Below are 16,400 nucleotides of genomic sequence, written 5' to 3'. Positions count from 1 at the left end.
ATTTAGAATGAATGATATTCTGCACTTTTAGCTCAAGCTGTATCTGCCAGTCAGGAAAGGGCAGTTTTCCAATAGAAAAGCCAGAACTAAAGGGAAAGGTTAAACCCCTAGAGATGGCCAATCAGGAGAAGATATTTTACCTCTCACATGATCAAAATCAATTTGAAGCACTAAACAGAAGTGTGAAAAAGGCAGGTTCAGGAGTCAAAAATTAAGATTCAGGAACTTGAAAACAAATGTAAAAATCTCCAAGCAGCCTTTAAAATATTACATCAGACATAGCTTGAGCTAGAAATGCAGAATATTGTTCATTCTAAATGCCAACAAGAAATTGATACTTTGAAGTCACAGCTGTCCAGCCATAAAGAATTTCACTGTGCCTTGAGAACATACAGAAATCAAGGAATGAAAGAGGTGATCCTGATTAGGGATCAGTTGAGGAGGAAGCTGTATAATATTCAAATCAGGTTTGGGAATAGTCATATAATCCTGACCCTTCTGTCTTCCATCATTCTCAGATAAAGGTTCTCTGTATCCATCTGTACTAGTTGTATTGTCTGAGACACAAGCCCTGCCCAATGCTGGTTTACGTCGATTCCCAGAGGCATCTCAACCTCCAGGACAGGAGGTCAAAATGAAGCATTTCTCACAGACTCCTGCGAGTCCTTTGGAGATGGTAGGATGGCTGAAGCACTAAAGCAGCCTGCTTCGGTAAACCCAATGAATCTCTTTCATACAGTCCAAACCGGATTTCAGGATGGGAACAAACAGTGTGATACTCCTTGTTCTGTAACACAGTTAGGGAATTATGCTACAGATATCTTTGCACCTGGTGATGCTACTCATGAGCTGTTTGCTGCCACTCAACATCAGAGAGGGTTACATGGACTTGATGAAATGGGGAAGGTGAAGCTTTCCCTTGTGTGCTTAAGCAATTCAAACGAGATGTCCTTTCCAATCCATGTAGCATTACGGTGGATGGAGGGGGTCTATCTAGCGGTTATGGGGAAGACAGGACTGACAGCAAAAGGATATAATAGAAGGGAGCCCATGGACGGACTGAATAAATTTAGACAAAAGAAAAGGGAACACCTAATGGCATTTGCCACCTGTCTATGGGTCCAATTTAAATCAATTTTTGGGACCCAGCAATTAACAATCTTGATCACGGACAACGCTGTATTTGATTGCAAACCTTAATAGGCCATTTCACAAAGGTATCTAGGTAAACCTATAAAAGTATGAGGATAACACTTACACAAAGGCTTGGATACATTAAAAAAATCAGGAAAAATGAACTGTACTAAAATTTGTAAGAATAATAGGGTAGTTATAGTAGGGGATTTTAACATTCCAAACATTGATTGGGACTGCCATAGTGTAAAAGGTTTAAGTGGAGAGGAATTTCTTAAGTGCGTACAAGACAATTTTCTGATTCAGTATGTGGATGTAGCTACTACAGAAGGTGCAAAACTTGACCTACTCTTGGGAAATAAGGCAGGGCAGGTGACTGAGGTATCAGTGGGAGAGCACTTTGGGGCCTGCGACCATAATTCTATTAGTTTTAAAATAGTGATGGAAAAGGATAGACCAGATCTAAAAGTTGAAGTTCTAAATTGGAGAAAGGCCAATTTTGACAGTATTAAGAAAGAACTTTCAAAAGCTGACTGGATGCAGATGTTCGCAGGTAAAGGGATGGCTAGAAAATGGGAAGCCTTCAGAAATTAGATAACAAGAATCCAGAGAAAGTATATTCCTGTCAGGGTGAAAGGGAAAGCTGGTAGGTATAGGGAATGCTGGATGACTAAAGAAATTGAGGGTTTGGTTAAGAAAAAGAAGGAAGCATATGTCAGGTATAGACAGGGTAGATTGAGTGAATCCTGAGAAGAGTATAAAGGATGTAGGAGTATACTTAAGAGGGAAATCAGGAGGGCAAAACAGGGACACGAGATAGCTTTGGCAAATGGAATTAAGGAGAATCTAATGGGTTTTTACAAATATATTAAGGACAAAAGGGTAACTAGTGAGAGAATAGGGCCCCTCAAAGATCAGCAAGGCGGCCTGTGTGTGGAGCCACAGAAAATGGGGGAGATTCTAAATGAATATTTTGCATCAGTATTTACTGTGGAAAAGGATATGGAAGATATAGACTGTAGGGAAATAGATGGTGACATCTTGCAAAATGTCCAGATCACAGAGGAGGAAGTGCTGGATGTCTTGAAACGGTTAAAGGTGGATAAATCCCCAGGATCTGATCAGGTATACCTGAGAACTCTGTGGGAAGCTAGAGAAGTGATTGCTTGGCCTCTTGCCGAGATATTTGCATCATCTGTAGTCACAGGTAAGGTGCCAGAAGACAGAAGGTTGGCAAACGTGGTGCCACTGTTTAAGAAGGGCGGTAAAGACAAGCCAGGGAACAGTAGACCGGTGAGCCTGACCTCAGTGTTGGGCAAGTTGTTGGAAGGAATCCTGAGGGACAGGATGTATATGTATTTGGAAGGCTAGGACTGATTAGGGATAGTCAACATGGCTTTGTGCATGGGAAATCATGTCTCACAAACTTGTAACAAGTAACAAAGAAGATTGATGAGGGCAGAGCAGTAGGTGTGATCCAAATGGACTTCAGTAAGGCGTTCGATAAGATTCCACATGGGAGACTGATTAGCAAGGTTAGATCTCATGGAATACAGGGAGAACTAGCCATTTGGATACAGAACTGGCTCAAAGGTAGAAGACAGAGGGTGTGGTGGTGGAGCGTTGTCTTTCAGACTGGAGGCCTGTGATCAGTGGAGTGCCACAAGGATCGGTGCTGGGTCCTTTACTTTTTGTCATTTACATAAGTGATTTGGATGCGAGCATAAGAGGTACAGTTAGTAAGTTTGCAGATGACACCAAAATTGGAGGTATAGTGGCCAGCGAAGAGGGTTACCTCAGATTACAACAGGATCTTGACCAGATGGACCAATGGTCTGAGACGTGGCAGATGGTGATTAATTCAGATAAATGCGAGGTGTTACATTTTGGAAAGCAAATCTTAGCAGGACTTATACACTTAATGGTAAGGTCCTAGGGAGTGTTGCTGAACAAAGAGACCTTGGAGTGCAGGTTCAAAGTTCCTTGAAAGTAGAGTTGTAAGTAGGTAGGATAGTGAAGAAGACGTTTGGTATGCTTTCTTTAATTGGTCAGAGCATTGAGTACAGGCGTTGGGAGGTCATGTTGCAGCTGTACAGGACATTGGTTAGGCCACTGTATTGACTGCGATTCTGGTCTCCTTCCTATCAGAAAGATGTTGTGAAACTTGAAAGGGTTCAGAAAAGATTTACAAGCATGTTGCCAGGGTTGGATTGAGCTATTGGGAGAGGCTGAACAGGCTGGGGCTGTTTTCCGTGGAGCGTCGGAGGCTGAGGGGTGACCTTATAGAGGTTTACAAAATTATGAGGGGCATGAATAGGATAAATAGACAAAGTCTTTTCCCTGGGGTGAGGGAGTCCAGAACTAGAGGGCATAGGTTTGGGGTGAGAGGGGAAAGATATAAAAGAAACCTAAGGGGCAACCTTTTCATGCAGACGGTGGTACATGTATGGAATGAGCTGTCAGAGGATGTGGTGGAGGCTGGTAGAATTGCAACAGTTCATAGGCATTTGGATGGGTATATGAATAGGAAAGGTTTGGAGGAATATGGGCCGGATGCTGGCAGGTGGGACTAGATTGGGCTGTGATATTTAGTCGGCATGGATGAGTCAGACCGAAGAGTCTGTTTCCATGCTGTATATCTCTATGACTTTATAAAACACAAAGGCCTCAGAGGCATCCACCTGTCTGGAGGAATGAAGGACACAGTTCCAGTCAAGGCAGAGGTAACTCATCTTTTCTTCTCTCTAGTGGAAGGAGCAAAGCACTGCTATTGTGTTTTAGTTGTGAGGGAAGAGGATATTTTGCTAAAATCTGTCCCTTCCAGCAGTTTTTGGATAAACAGGTCACTGGAAGAACCACTTGTAGAATCCCTACAGTGTGGAAACAGGTCACTCGGCCCAACAAGTCCACACTGACCCTCCAAAGAGTAACCCATCCAGACCCATTCCCCTACCCCATTACCCTATATTTACCCCTGACTAATGCACCTAATCTACACATCCCTGAGCACTATGGTCAATTTGGCATGGCCAATTTCACCTAATCTGCACACCTTTGGATTATGGGAGGAAACTAGAGCACCCAGAAGAAGCCCAGACATATGTGGGGAGAATATGCAAACTCTACACAGACAGTTGCCCAAAGTTGGAATCAAACCCTGGTCCCTAATGCTGTGAAGCAGCAGTGCTAACTACTGAGCCACCGTGCTGCCTGTACACACATTCATCTGATCATGGAGCAGGGGAGTGAGTACCCCAGTAACAGTATCAGGCTTCTTTGCTTTGGGCATGTGGTGCCAAATCAGATAGTGTGGGAAGACCTCTCACTGAGGGCGAGGTAGATGACCTTGTTGAATTCCTATGGAATGCAGGAGGGTCCAGAACTGTGGTTAAATGGGCACAGTGCAAAAACAATTTTGTTAAGTGGCTTTACAGGCCACACACAAGAGGGCATTGAAACCTCCCCACTGATGTATTCAAATTAGTAATATACTAAGTCATCCTAGTAGAATTAGACTGAGGAGTTGTAGATATTGGGTTTAGATTTAATGAGGAAATGTGATTTGTCCTTTAGTCCAACAAACTGGTGCATCTGGCAGATGTCCTGGTTAGGAGGACAGAGACCCCTTGAGGTTCCTACTGGTGAGTACAACCACTGGGAGTACATTGGGAGAAATTTAGGTTGCCCCCTTTGAGCTGACTGTTGATCAAGCTGTTCAAAGTTTTATTGTACAGTGTCAGAAAGCATTTGCTATCCACAAACATAATTGTAGATCTATGGCAGGAGAGGTAGTGATATACAGCCCAGACCCCAAATCATAGAGAGAATATTCTTTTTCAAAACAAGCAGAAGGGGAGGTAACCAAAGTAGTCAATAGTCTGCTTAAGCAGGTATTTCGTGCCTGGTGGTCTCTACTAACAATTCCCTATTTGGCCAGTTAAGAAGCCAGATAGCTCCTGGAAACTGACAATTGACTATTGTTGACTAAAATCATTCCTTGCAAAGCACCCACTGTAGCCATCAGTCCTGAGCCTATGATGAAACAGACACTTCAGGCAAAGTATTTCATTGTCCTGGATATTAGTAATGGATTTTGTTCCATTCTTTTAAAATTAGAACGCCAGTCGAAATATGTGTATATCTTTCATGGACAATCGTACATTTGGACCTGTTTGTCACAAGGATTCCATTTTCTATCAAAGATTAACAAAGGGATGAGAGCATTTTTTCACTATGGAGATGATTTGCTGCTACAAATGGAGACCAATAACAAACACCTGATGCTGCTACACAGGCTTTTAACTCTCCTCAAAAATTTAGGATTGAAAGTTAACCCTAAGAAAGCACAGATCAAGAATGAGAAAGTCTCTTATTTGGGAACAGTGATGGCATCTAGTAAATCGAAGACAGCAGGAAAAAGATTGATGCTATTTGTAATCTGCCTTTACCTAATGATGTGAGCACCCTAAAATTATTCTTAAGATTAATGAGTTACTGTAGAATTCGCATTGACAGCTTTGCTACTAAAGCAGCTCCATTGTTAGATCTGTTGAAAAATAACGTTCTGTGGGAATGGATGGAGCAATACACACAGCAGTCAGTGATTTGAAGCAAGCTTTAGTTCAAGCTCCAGGACTACAGGTTCCAGAACCAGAGCTATGCCTTGCATTAGAAGTAGCAGCCGCCAACACTGTATGAGCAGTTGTACTGTTACAAAATAGACATCAGTATTTAGGTCCTGTCTCTTAGTGCCTTCAGGCTTTTAACTCCAGAAGAACAAGGCTTCTCATTTTGTTAAAAACATTTGCTTGCTGTTTTCTGGTCTCTGCAACATTTTGTATACATAATTGACCTTACTCCTCTTACCATTCGAACAGAGAGAAAGTGGGGACTGCAGATGTTGGAGATCAGAGCTGAAAACTGTGCTGCTGGAAAAGCGCAGCAGGTCAGGCAGCATTCAAGGAACAGGAGAATCGATGTTTCGGGCATAAGCCCTTCTTCAGAAGAACGGCTTATGCCTGAAATGTCGATTCTCCTGCTCCTTGGATGCTGCCTGACCTGCTGCGCTTTTCCAGTTTACCATTCTAAAAGAACATATGCCTACCCAGTTACTACTGGATGGACACCTTACGGCAATGTTAGAACAGAACAGTTTGATGGACACATATGTTGTAAGGCTTGCATATTATAGATGAAAAACAAACACTTTTTAGCAGACAATTTGCTACATCAGCATGAACCACATACTTATGCTGCAGTTGAAACAAATGGACCACTTGTTCCAAAGAGGATATGAATTTCAATTTAAAATTGCTATGGGCTCCTCCATTGATGAAGATGGCAACAGGAAGACAGAATGTAGCATTTATGTGGAAACTCCAACAAGAGAAACATGTGATGCTGTCTTTTTAAAATTACTGAGTCGTATGAATGCACAAGCAGCAGAATTAGCAACACTCAGTCTCTACAGTGAATCATTTTGAAGAATTCCTGACCCTGTCAAGCCTTTACTCTGATAGCATGTTTGCTTGTGGTAGCCTGACTGATTTTATTCTGCTCAAGGAAGCGAGCAGCTTAGTGACAGCAGATGGGAAACCATTATCTTCAGCACTGATACTGAAGTATGTCTTAGAACAGGCAAGTGATAAAGAATTTGGGACCATTAAAATTAAAGCCCATCACAGATCATCTCCAGAAGGAAACATCCATGCAGATGAGTTAGCAAAGTGAGGGGGCTGAGAGAGCAAGCCTCGGCAATCTCCAGTAGTGTAAAAAGTGAGGTCTGCAGATGCTGGAGATCAGAGCTGAAAATGTGTTGCTGGTTAAAGCACAGCAGGTCAGGCAGCATCCAAGGAACAGGAAATTCGACGTTTTGGGCCAGAGCCCTTCATCAGGAATGAGGAGAGTGTGCCAGGCAGGCTAAGATAAAAGGTAGGGAGGAGGGACTTGGGGGAGGGGTGATGGAGACGCGATAGGTGGAAGTAGGTCAAGGTGAGGATGATAGGCTGGAGTGGGATGGGGCGGAGAGGTCAGGAAGAAGATTGCAGGTTAGGAGGGCGGTGCTGAGTTCGAGGGAACTGAAACTGAGTGCAATAAAAGTAAATCAAACTAAAATAGAAGAAAACCTTAATACAGGACTTACAGGCCACTAGTCTAGCAGAAGCAGTACAAATGGAGAAGAAACAGGAAAAAAGTAAGACATACTTCGATGCCAAAGTCTGATCTATGGAATATGCATTGGGAATGAAAATAATGCTGCAAGGCTTCCAATGTGGCACATTCTTGTCACCAAAATATTTGATTCCTATTCAATAATTAACAAAACAAGCCCATTGATATACAAAACATTATTGGCTATTGGTAAAAAGGGATGGTACCCTGTGAATCACTTACAGGCATTTGAGGCTGAAAATAATTTATATCGTCAATACCACGTGCTCCTTAACGCTGTAAATTTACCTCAACAGCAAAAAGCTGCAGATGGAGTCCATTGTGGGCGGCACGGTGGCACAGTGGTTAGCACTGCTGCCTCGCAGCGCCAGAGACCCGGGTTCAATTCCCGACTCAGGCGACTGACTGTGTGGAGTTTGCACGTTCTCCCCGTGTCTGCATGGGTTTCCTCCGGGTGCTCCAGTTTCCTCCCACAGTCCAAAGATGTGCGGGTCAGGTGAATTGGCCATGCTAAATTGCCCGTAGTGTTAGGTAAGGGGTAATGTAGGGGTATGGGTGGGTTTCGCTTCGGCGGGTCGGTGTGGACTTGTTGGGCCGAAGGGCCTGTTTCCACACTGTAAGTCTAATCTAATTGTGTGGGACCAGCTACGTCAGTTAACCTCAGAATTCCAACTATTACAAAACCAACATCTCCTGACATCCTTGGGATGAATGGCACTGTACAGCCCACTCCACCATCTTAACAGCAACAATCAGTTACACCCAAATGACAATTATCATCATCTCAACTATGTAAACCCCAGTGTCAGCAGTTGGTAACATTAAAGGAAACTGAATGTAATAAGAAAAACTCAGAACGTGAAATCAAGATTTCACCTCAATGAAACAGAAACAGACCAAACGAACATTTGGTTAGAAGAGATGCAGTGGACTACCTTGCTGGGGAATTCGGAAATTCTTTGTGTAAACTGATAACCGTACAAAGGAAAGGAAATTACCTTGAGATTTTGCTTTTGAACTTTGGATAAGCTATGAAACTGATTATTGGAACTGTATTGCTAGCTTTTGCACATGAGGTATGGAGTCAGCAGCAGGAATCCAACGTACAGTGAAAGTGGGCACGCTTTCTATAATGTGACAATAAGCCTCCTGTGGTGCCATGGAGACCATGAAACTAATATGGTCACCATCTCAGTGGTCAGGAATGCAGACGTCTACGTACTTAACTGGTCCATCAGTAGGAACAATTACAGTTTGAGTCCAGGTTAATATGGTGACTTCCATGAATAATTAAAATCTAGTTTCTGCAGTCTCTGCTTATACATTCATGCATTAATTTTTAGTGCAATGATAACATGGTGGTCGAGCCCATTTCCAAAATGGGCCCAGAAGTTGGATAGTTGTGCAAAGCATAGGCAAATTAAGTATTGTATGAAAATGTTGATCATGAATTGATACCAGTAATTCTGAAACTCTCAGGCATTCCATTGCCATTGTGATGTCCAAAACCTTTACCTAACATTTATAAGGAATTGGTTCAGGCGTTGTTGAATAAGAGGGTTACAAACTTGCATGGAGATGTAGGAAGTGCCAAAGTTTGATAGGAGATGCTGCAGGCATTTATGGTGCAGGAGTTTTAACAGCTAATGGCCGAGACATCAGTGCTGTAAATGGTCAATTACATCAATAAACTTCTCAAGTTAAAAGTATATACGGTGTAATGAATGATGTTATTAAACTTGGTGGTCAAGCAAGGTTGACCACTAATGACACTATCCATAATATCTTGGAATAACTTGCAGGCGTGATTAAAAAGTTAATAAAAGAAACAGGCAAGAGTGGTATATGATCATCTTAAAACTTCAATGGTTATAGCATAATGTTATTTCAAATTAATAGTTATTGTCTTTATTGGTGTGCCTATTACTCTTTTTTTGTGATTGGTTACTGATCAGTATTCTGTAATTCAATTTATTGATTATTGGTTTGCATGCATCTGTACCCCGCAATGAAATTGTGTTTAAACAAGTTCATGGTGTAGCCACAGAACTTAGATATGAACTGACATGGTGGGAAATGGTTAATTACTCTAGTGTTTGTACATCATATTTAACATAATGAATAAAAAGGAGGGACAGTGATAATATAAACTGCAAAATTTCAATAACTGTTAGAGATTGAGAGGATCAGCAATAAATTATTTCCTGAGATGAAAGGAACAAAGAGAAATTATTATAAAGGAATGAAGAGCAACATATTAATTAACTATCCCTCAGAAGAAGGAGTCAAAGCAACATGAACAAGTTGTTTTCTGGGAGAGAGAGAAACCACTTGATTACTTGCTGTGTCGTTACAAATAGTAAATTAAGATTGCCTGAAAAAGGAAGGTCCTGAGATAAAGGGGTTAATTGCAGGAAAGTTATGTTTTGAACAGATAGTTAAAAGCAAATGTAATATGGAACAGCGCAGCTACTCCAAATAAGAAGGCAAATTTCATACTCGAGGACACCAGTGTTCATCCGTGTTGGGGATGAATTGATCTAAAGGATCATCAATAACATCTCATCAGAAATTTTTATAAGAATTAAATTTCATCAGAACATTGAAGAACAACACTGCAGGAGAATCAAACCCTGGACATCCAGAGACAGATGCTGTTGATTGGAATATTAGCTAAATTTCACCATTAATTGAGTTGTGAAGCTTAACTTGCTTCCTTGAGGGGTCTTATTTTCGATGCTCCATGTAATAAAGTTTAAGTAATTATTTCAGTACGTGATTGTCTGTGAGATGAATTAATAAGTAACTGAATTAAAGATAGCTTGTGGTAATTAACATACAACACACTTAAGTCTTTAATTTTCACCTCCACTTTCAGTGCCTTCCTCCCTGAACTGAGGAGAGGATTTAGACATTCAGAGCTCTGCTTTCTTTACCCTAACTAGTTGCCTCCCTTTTGCTATCCCACACCTCTATCTTCTTGCTATCTTCTTGAGTGCATGGGTATGATGAAAAAAAAATATTTTGATGGATCAACTCATGATCAATAGCAATTTGCTGCATGTTTAGCAGTTGCAACCCTTCTGGTCTTCAACATAGCTTCTTATTACAAAAGAAAGAAAGTTTTAAAATTCTTCCAAGAGAATAATTTCTCTTGAGACTTCTATATGTGGTATGTTTTCCTTTTATCCATATCAACCTGTTAAAATTCTTTGCTTTACCCCATGAAGTTCAATGTAGGTTTGCTAAACCTGCTTCTTTAAATTTCTGAACATTTGCCTGGAAGTTTCAGGAACCAACTCACACACAGCCAGGATAGCTTTTTAAAAAAAATTTATCATAATCTTTAAAATCCTCCTCTGTCAGTAATGCACTATACCTGACAACACACTTCACATGGCAATGTCCACTTTTCCCTTGTCCACTTCATTTCTTTTGCGATTCATTCAAATGACATAAAGAGTGCCTTCATATTTTTTTTTCAAATTTTCGTGCAATCTATACAAACTTAAACTTTTCCTTACTGGACTATACATTATGTCTTGGGTTTTCCCCATTAGAATCTTTGTTAGCATAGGAAGTCTCTTTTTCTAACTACACAATTTTAAGCTGAGATCCCCAATCTTGTTTCTCTTTTTCCCTCTGCAATACTTGTTCCAGTTTTCTAACTACAGTCTCTTTCTCTTCTCTCTACAACTCTCTTTCTCTTTCTTCAAGCTCAGATCTCAAAAGTTCTATTTCTTTTCCTATTCTTTCTGATTCCAGAATTCCTTTCTACCCTATATTGTGCTGCTTGCTCTCTTTCTCATGTTCAAACTACTGTAACTATAATTGAATCCTTATCAACTCATGACTCACCACTGGTTTACACGCCACTCCCACATTTCCGCCAGTCTAAAATCATTTGCCAATATTTCAATTATCTCTTCCTTCTTTGCTCTACAGGCAGACCTATTTATTTGCCAATTCAAGCAGTTTGTTACTTCCTGTAGATCCATCAGAGATATATGTTTCAAGTGCAGGATGATTTTACTGTATCTAATGTCATTTTATCTTTTGTATGAGAAACCTGATATTTGTCCTTTTACCATTTGCATTCACTCCACAGCTGTCCTCATCGAAGTTCCTGGGTCCACAAGTCCTCATAGTTTTGTGATGACTTAATTAGAACAATACATTCATTGGAAAAATATTGTTTAGTTTCTGCTTTAAATGTCTTAATGACCAAATGAACAGTAAAATAATTTTTTTAAAATCCTGTGCTCAGGGTGAATGGAAAGCTCATCAGATTAACAACCCTAACTTCAAAGGAAATTGGGTTCATCCAGAAATTGATAATCCTGAATACAAACCAGATTCCAACATATGCCAATATGACAACATCGGTATTCTTGGTCTTGATCTATGGCAGGTATGTTTGTTAATATGTTTGTTGATATTTGATTGAATTAAACCAAGGAAATTATAGTTTATACATTCTCTACTCTTTTATCTGACATAGGTGAAATCTGGAACAATCTTTGACAACTTCCTTATTACAAATGATGCAAAATATGCTGAGGAATATGGTAACCAAACATGGGGAATAACTAAGGTAAACAATTAATTTTATTTCTAAAAATACTTTACCAGTGCCTGACATAATCAAAAGTAATAATGCATTTACAGAATTCCTACACTGTGGAAAGAGGCGATTTGGCCCATTAAAGTCACGCCAACCCTCTGAAAAGGATCCCACCCAGACCCCTAGCCAGTTCACCAAACCCCACATTTACAATGGCTAACCCACTTAGCCTGCAAATCCCTGAACACCATGAGACTGTTTAGCATGACCAATCCACCTAACTTCTATATCTTTGGACAATGAAAGGAAACTAGAGCGTCTAGCAGAAGTCCATACAGACAGAGGAAAATATGCAAACTCCACACAGAGAGTCACCCAAGATCAGAATCGAACCCGGATCCCTGGTGCTGTGAGGCAGCAGTGTTAACCACCGATCCACCATACTGCCCTAATTTTGGTGCCTTCAGTTTTGGAGTCAGTGGGAATGTGGAGTCAAGACCACAGTCAGATCAGCCATGATCTTATTGAATGGCAGAACAGCAAGAACATATTTATTTATGTGTCAGTCTTTCCTAGAGGGGATACAAGTTGTATCCTGAAGTAGATGTAAATCAGGAATTGAAAGGGGGAGGAACCCTTGAAGATTATATTATAAGGGAAGTAGTACTAAGTAGGTTATTGGAACTTTAAGTTGTTGAGTGTCCAGGTCCTGACAAATTTTATCCTAGAATCCTAAAAGAAGTAACCAGTGAAATTCTTTATGCATTGGTTTTAATTTTCCAAAACTATTTATATTGGAAAATAGCTAATGCAACTCCTTTATTCAAAAAGGGACTGAGGCAGAAAGCATGAAACTACAGGTCATTTAGATTAACATCTTCAGAGGGAAAATGTTAGAAGCTATTATTAAAGATGTTATAACAGGGAATTTGAATAGGTTCAAGATAATCAGGCAGAACTGATGTGGTTTTGTCATAGGGGAATCATTTTTATTTAATGATGAAATAACTTTTGCTGTAGATAGAGGAGAACGAGTGGATGTATTATATTTGGATTTCCAAGCGGTATTTGATAAGTTGGCACATCAAGAGCTATTGGGGAAAATAGAATGTTCATGCTGTAGGGAGTGATTTGCTGACATGAATAGAATATTGGCTGGCTAACAGGAAGAAGAAAGTATGAATAAGTGGGCCTTTGTCAGGCTAGCAGGACACAATGAGTGGTGCGCTACGTGGGTTGGTGCTGAGTTTCAACCATTTATAATTTATATAAATGATTTGGATGAAAGGTTTGAAGGTATAGTAGCTACAGTACTGATGACAAAAAGGTAGGCAGGAAAGTGAATTGTGAAAATAATATAAGGAGCCTTCAAAAAGATATAGCTGGTTAAGCAAGTTGGCAAAGTTCTGGCAAATGGATTGCCTCAAGGGAAAGTATGAAATTGTCCATTTTGCAGAAAGAATAAAAATGAAGTATATTATATAAATGGGAGAGGTTGCAGAGCTCTGAGATGCGGAGATATCTGGGTGATTTGGTACATGAATCATGGAATGTTAGTATGCAAGTTCAGCAAAGTAATCAGGAAAACTAATAGAATATTATGGCTTATTGTGAGGGGAATTGAATACAAGAGTAGGGAGGTTATGTTATGGTTATATAGGGCATTGGTGAGACCACAACAAGAGTACTGTGTACAGTACTGGACACCACACTTACAGAAGGAGGTTAAGCATTGGAAGCAGTTCAGAGAATGCTTCTTGGACTAATAGCTGGAATTTCACAGATTGCCTTGTGAGCAAAGACAAGACACATGAGGCCTGTTTCCTCTGGAGTTTAGAGAAGTCAAAGGAGACTTAATTGAAATATATAAGATCCTGAGGGAACTTGACAGGGTGGATGTTAACAGGATATTTTCTTTGTTTGGAGAATCTAGAGCAAGAAGTCATACTTTAAAAATAAGGGATCACCCATTTAAAACAGTAATGATAAAACATTTTTTTCACTGAGGTTTGGGAATCTTTGGAATTTGCTTACTCAAAAGGCAGTGGATGTCGAATCTTTACCCTTTTTAAGCAGAAGTAAGCATGTAGAATTGAGGTTAAAATCAGATCAGCCACAGTCTGATTGAATAACAGAACAGGTTCAGAAGACTGAGTAGCCTACTCTTCTTCAAGTTTGGATGCTGTATTAATATATAGGGTCATGTTCTTTGCAGAATGAAAGAATGTGTACATGTACTACATCTGTTTTACTTAGCAAAGTAATTAACAGCCGTTCACGGGTTCATTTCTTCAGGCAATACCTTGATGAATTAGTCATAGAATCATAGAGATGTACAGCATGGGTCCAACTCGTCCATGCCGACCAGATATCCTAAATTAATCTAGTCCCATTTGCTAGCACTTGGTCCAAAACCCTGTAAACCCTTCCTATTCATATACCCATCCAGATGCCTTTTAAATGCTGTAACTTTACCAGCCTCCACAACTTCCTCTGGCAGCTCATTCCATACACGCACCATCCTCTGAGGGAAAAAGTTGCCCCTTAGGTCCCTTTTAAATCTTTCCCCTCTCACCCTAAACCTAGTCCCTCTAGTTCTGGACTCCCCCACCATAGGGAAAAGACTCCAATCTATTGATGCTATCCATGCTCCTCATGATTTTATAAACCACTGTAAGGACGCCCCTTAGACAGTCAATCTGCTACAATCTGAGTTTAAATAAAGCTCAACAGTTAACTGTCAATTATCATTAACTGGTGCACAGAAACACAGTAGATAGGAGCAGGAGGAGGCCATTTGGCCCTTCGAGTCTGCTCCACCATTCATCGTGTTCATGGCTGATCATTCAACTCAATAGCGTAATTCTGCTTCCTCCCCCTAAACATTTGATTCCATTCACCCTAAATGCTATATCTGGCTGCTTCTTGAATACATACAACGTTTTAGCATCAACTACTTCCTGTGGTAACACCACTCTTTGGGTGAAGAAATGTCTCATCTCTGTCCTAAATGGTCTATCCTGAATCCTCAGACTGTTATCCCTGGTTCTGGACACAGCTACCATCAGGAACATCCAACCTGCATCTACCCTGTCTGGTCCTGTTAGAATTTTGTAAGTTTCTATGAGATCCTATAAAGCCCCCTGACTCTTATCTGAACTCCAGCAAAAACAATCCTAACCTCGTCAATCTCTCCTCATGCGTCAGTCCCACTATCCCTGGAATCAGCCTCATAAACATTTGCTACACTCCCTCAAGGGGAAGAGCATCTTCCTCAGAAAAAGACGCCAAAACTGCACATAATAATCTAGGTGTGGCCTCACCAAGGCCCTACATAACTGCAACAACGCATCCCAACAACAATGTACTCGAAATCTCTCACGATGAAGGCCAACATTCCAGTTGCCTTCTTTACTGCCTGCTGCCCCTGCATGCTTACATTCAGTGACTAGTGCACAAGGACACCCAGGTCCCACTGCACAATCCCCTCTCCTAATTTACAGACATTCAGAAAGTGATTTGCCTTCTTGTTTTTTGCTTCCAAAAGTGAATAACCTCACTTTTATCCAAATTATACTGCATTTGTCCAATCGCCCAATGTGTACAGAACATGCTGAAGAATCTCTGCATCCTCGTCACAGTCTACCTTCCCACCCAACTTGTTATCATCTGCAAACTTTGAAATGTTACAGTGACTACCAATCAGAGTCCACTTGCTAGCCAATTAGCACTTCCTTTAGAGGTTCTGGTAGTCCTCTGATGAGGGTCGGACAAAAGCCTCAACAAAATGTCCCTTTTTCAACAATATTCAAGATTTGTTCGACCAAATGGCTTTAATGAAAAATGTTTCACAAGGTAATAGATTTAGTTCTTTCATAATAGGTTGCTGAGAAGAAAATGAAACAACTTCAGGAAAAAGAAATGAAGGCACAGAAGGAAGAAAAGGCTGAAATGGAGGAAGAAGGAAAAGAGGAAAAAGAAGGAGACATGGAGATGGATACACATAAATATGAATTGTAAAGATTTAAATCATGTTGAAGGTTCAATGAGACAACTTGTCGACATTTAGAATGTTCATTGTGTTCCAAAAGGTTACCTCCAACAATTGCACTGTACCTTCATAAACAAATGTGTCTTAAAAATTAATGGTTTTTTTTAGTATATATAAGATGATGCAGTAATATTTACTTGTAGAGATTGTGGAATTTGCAGCAAAAGTAAATCTAAGGTCTATAATTTCATCAACATGAAATGTCAAAGATCAGTTTTGATTTTGATGTAATTTAATGTTAATTTGTGGTCATTGAACAGATTTTCAGAAGTTCATTGGCTGAAATAGTTCAATTTTGGTCTGACAGCTGGCCACCCCTAAATGCTGTTTACCCAAGAGAGGAGCAGTACCTCAGTTGCACCAAAAGCAGGCACCACCACTGAGGTGGGTCAGTGGGTAGGAAAAAAAATTAAAGATTACAGAACTCTGAGCATTGGAGATGAAGCCTTGTCAGGATATAATTAGCCTGGCAGGACTGTC

At 40.3% G+C, this 16,400-nt stretch overlaps 1 protein-coding gene across 1 annotated transcript in view; it reads left to right on the top strand.

Annotated features, from left to right (window-relative positions):
* calr (calreticulin) overlaps positions 1 to 15,889 on the top strand; it is a 56,317-nt gene extending 40,428 nt beyond the window's left edge. Inside the window, exons 7-9 of the mRNA XM_060829825.1 lie at positions 11,573 to 11,716; positions 11,807 to 11,899; positions 15,752 to 15,889. Of these exons, the coding sequence (XP_060685808.1) occupies positions 11,573 to 11,716; positions 11,807 to 11,899; positions 15,752 to 15,889 (375 nt within the window). The remainder of the gene's footprint in view (positions 1 to 11,572; positions 11,717 to 11,806; positions 11,900 to 15,751) is intronic.
* Positions 15,890 to 16,400: the final 511 nt, after the last annotated feature.

This window comes from Hemiscyllium ocellatum, chromosome 9, assembly GCF_020745735.1.
Source record: "Hemiscyllium ocellatum isolate sHemOce1 chromosome 9, sHemOce1.pat.X.cur, whole genome shotgun sequence".
Taxonomy (NCBI): domain Eukaryota; kingdom Metazoa; phylum Chordata; class Chondrichthyes; order Orectolobiformes; family Hemiscylliidae; genus Hemiscyllium; species Hemiscyllium ocellatum.
The sequence above is the reverse complement of the archived record's forward strand: the minus strand, read 5'-3'. Positions and strand labels throughout refer to the sequence as shown.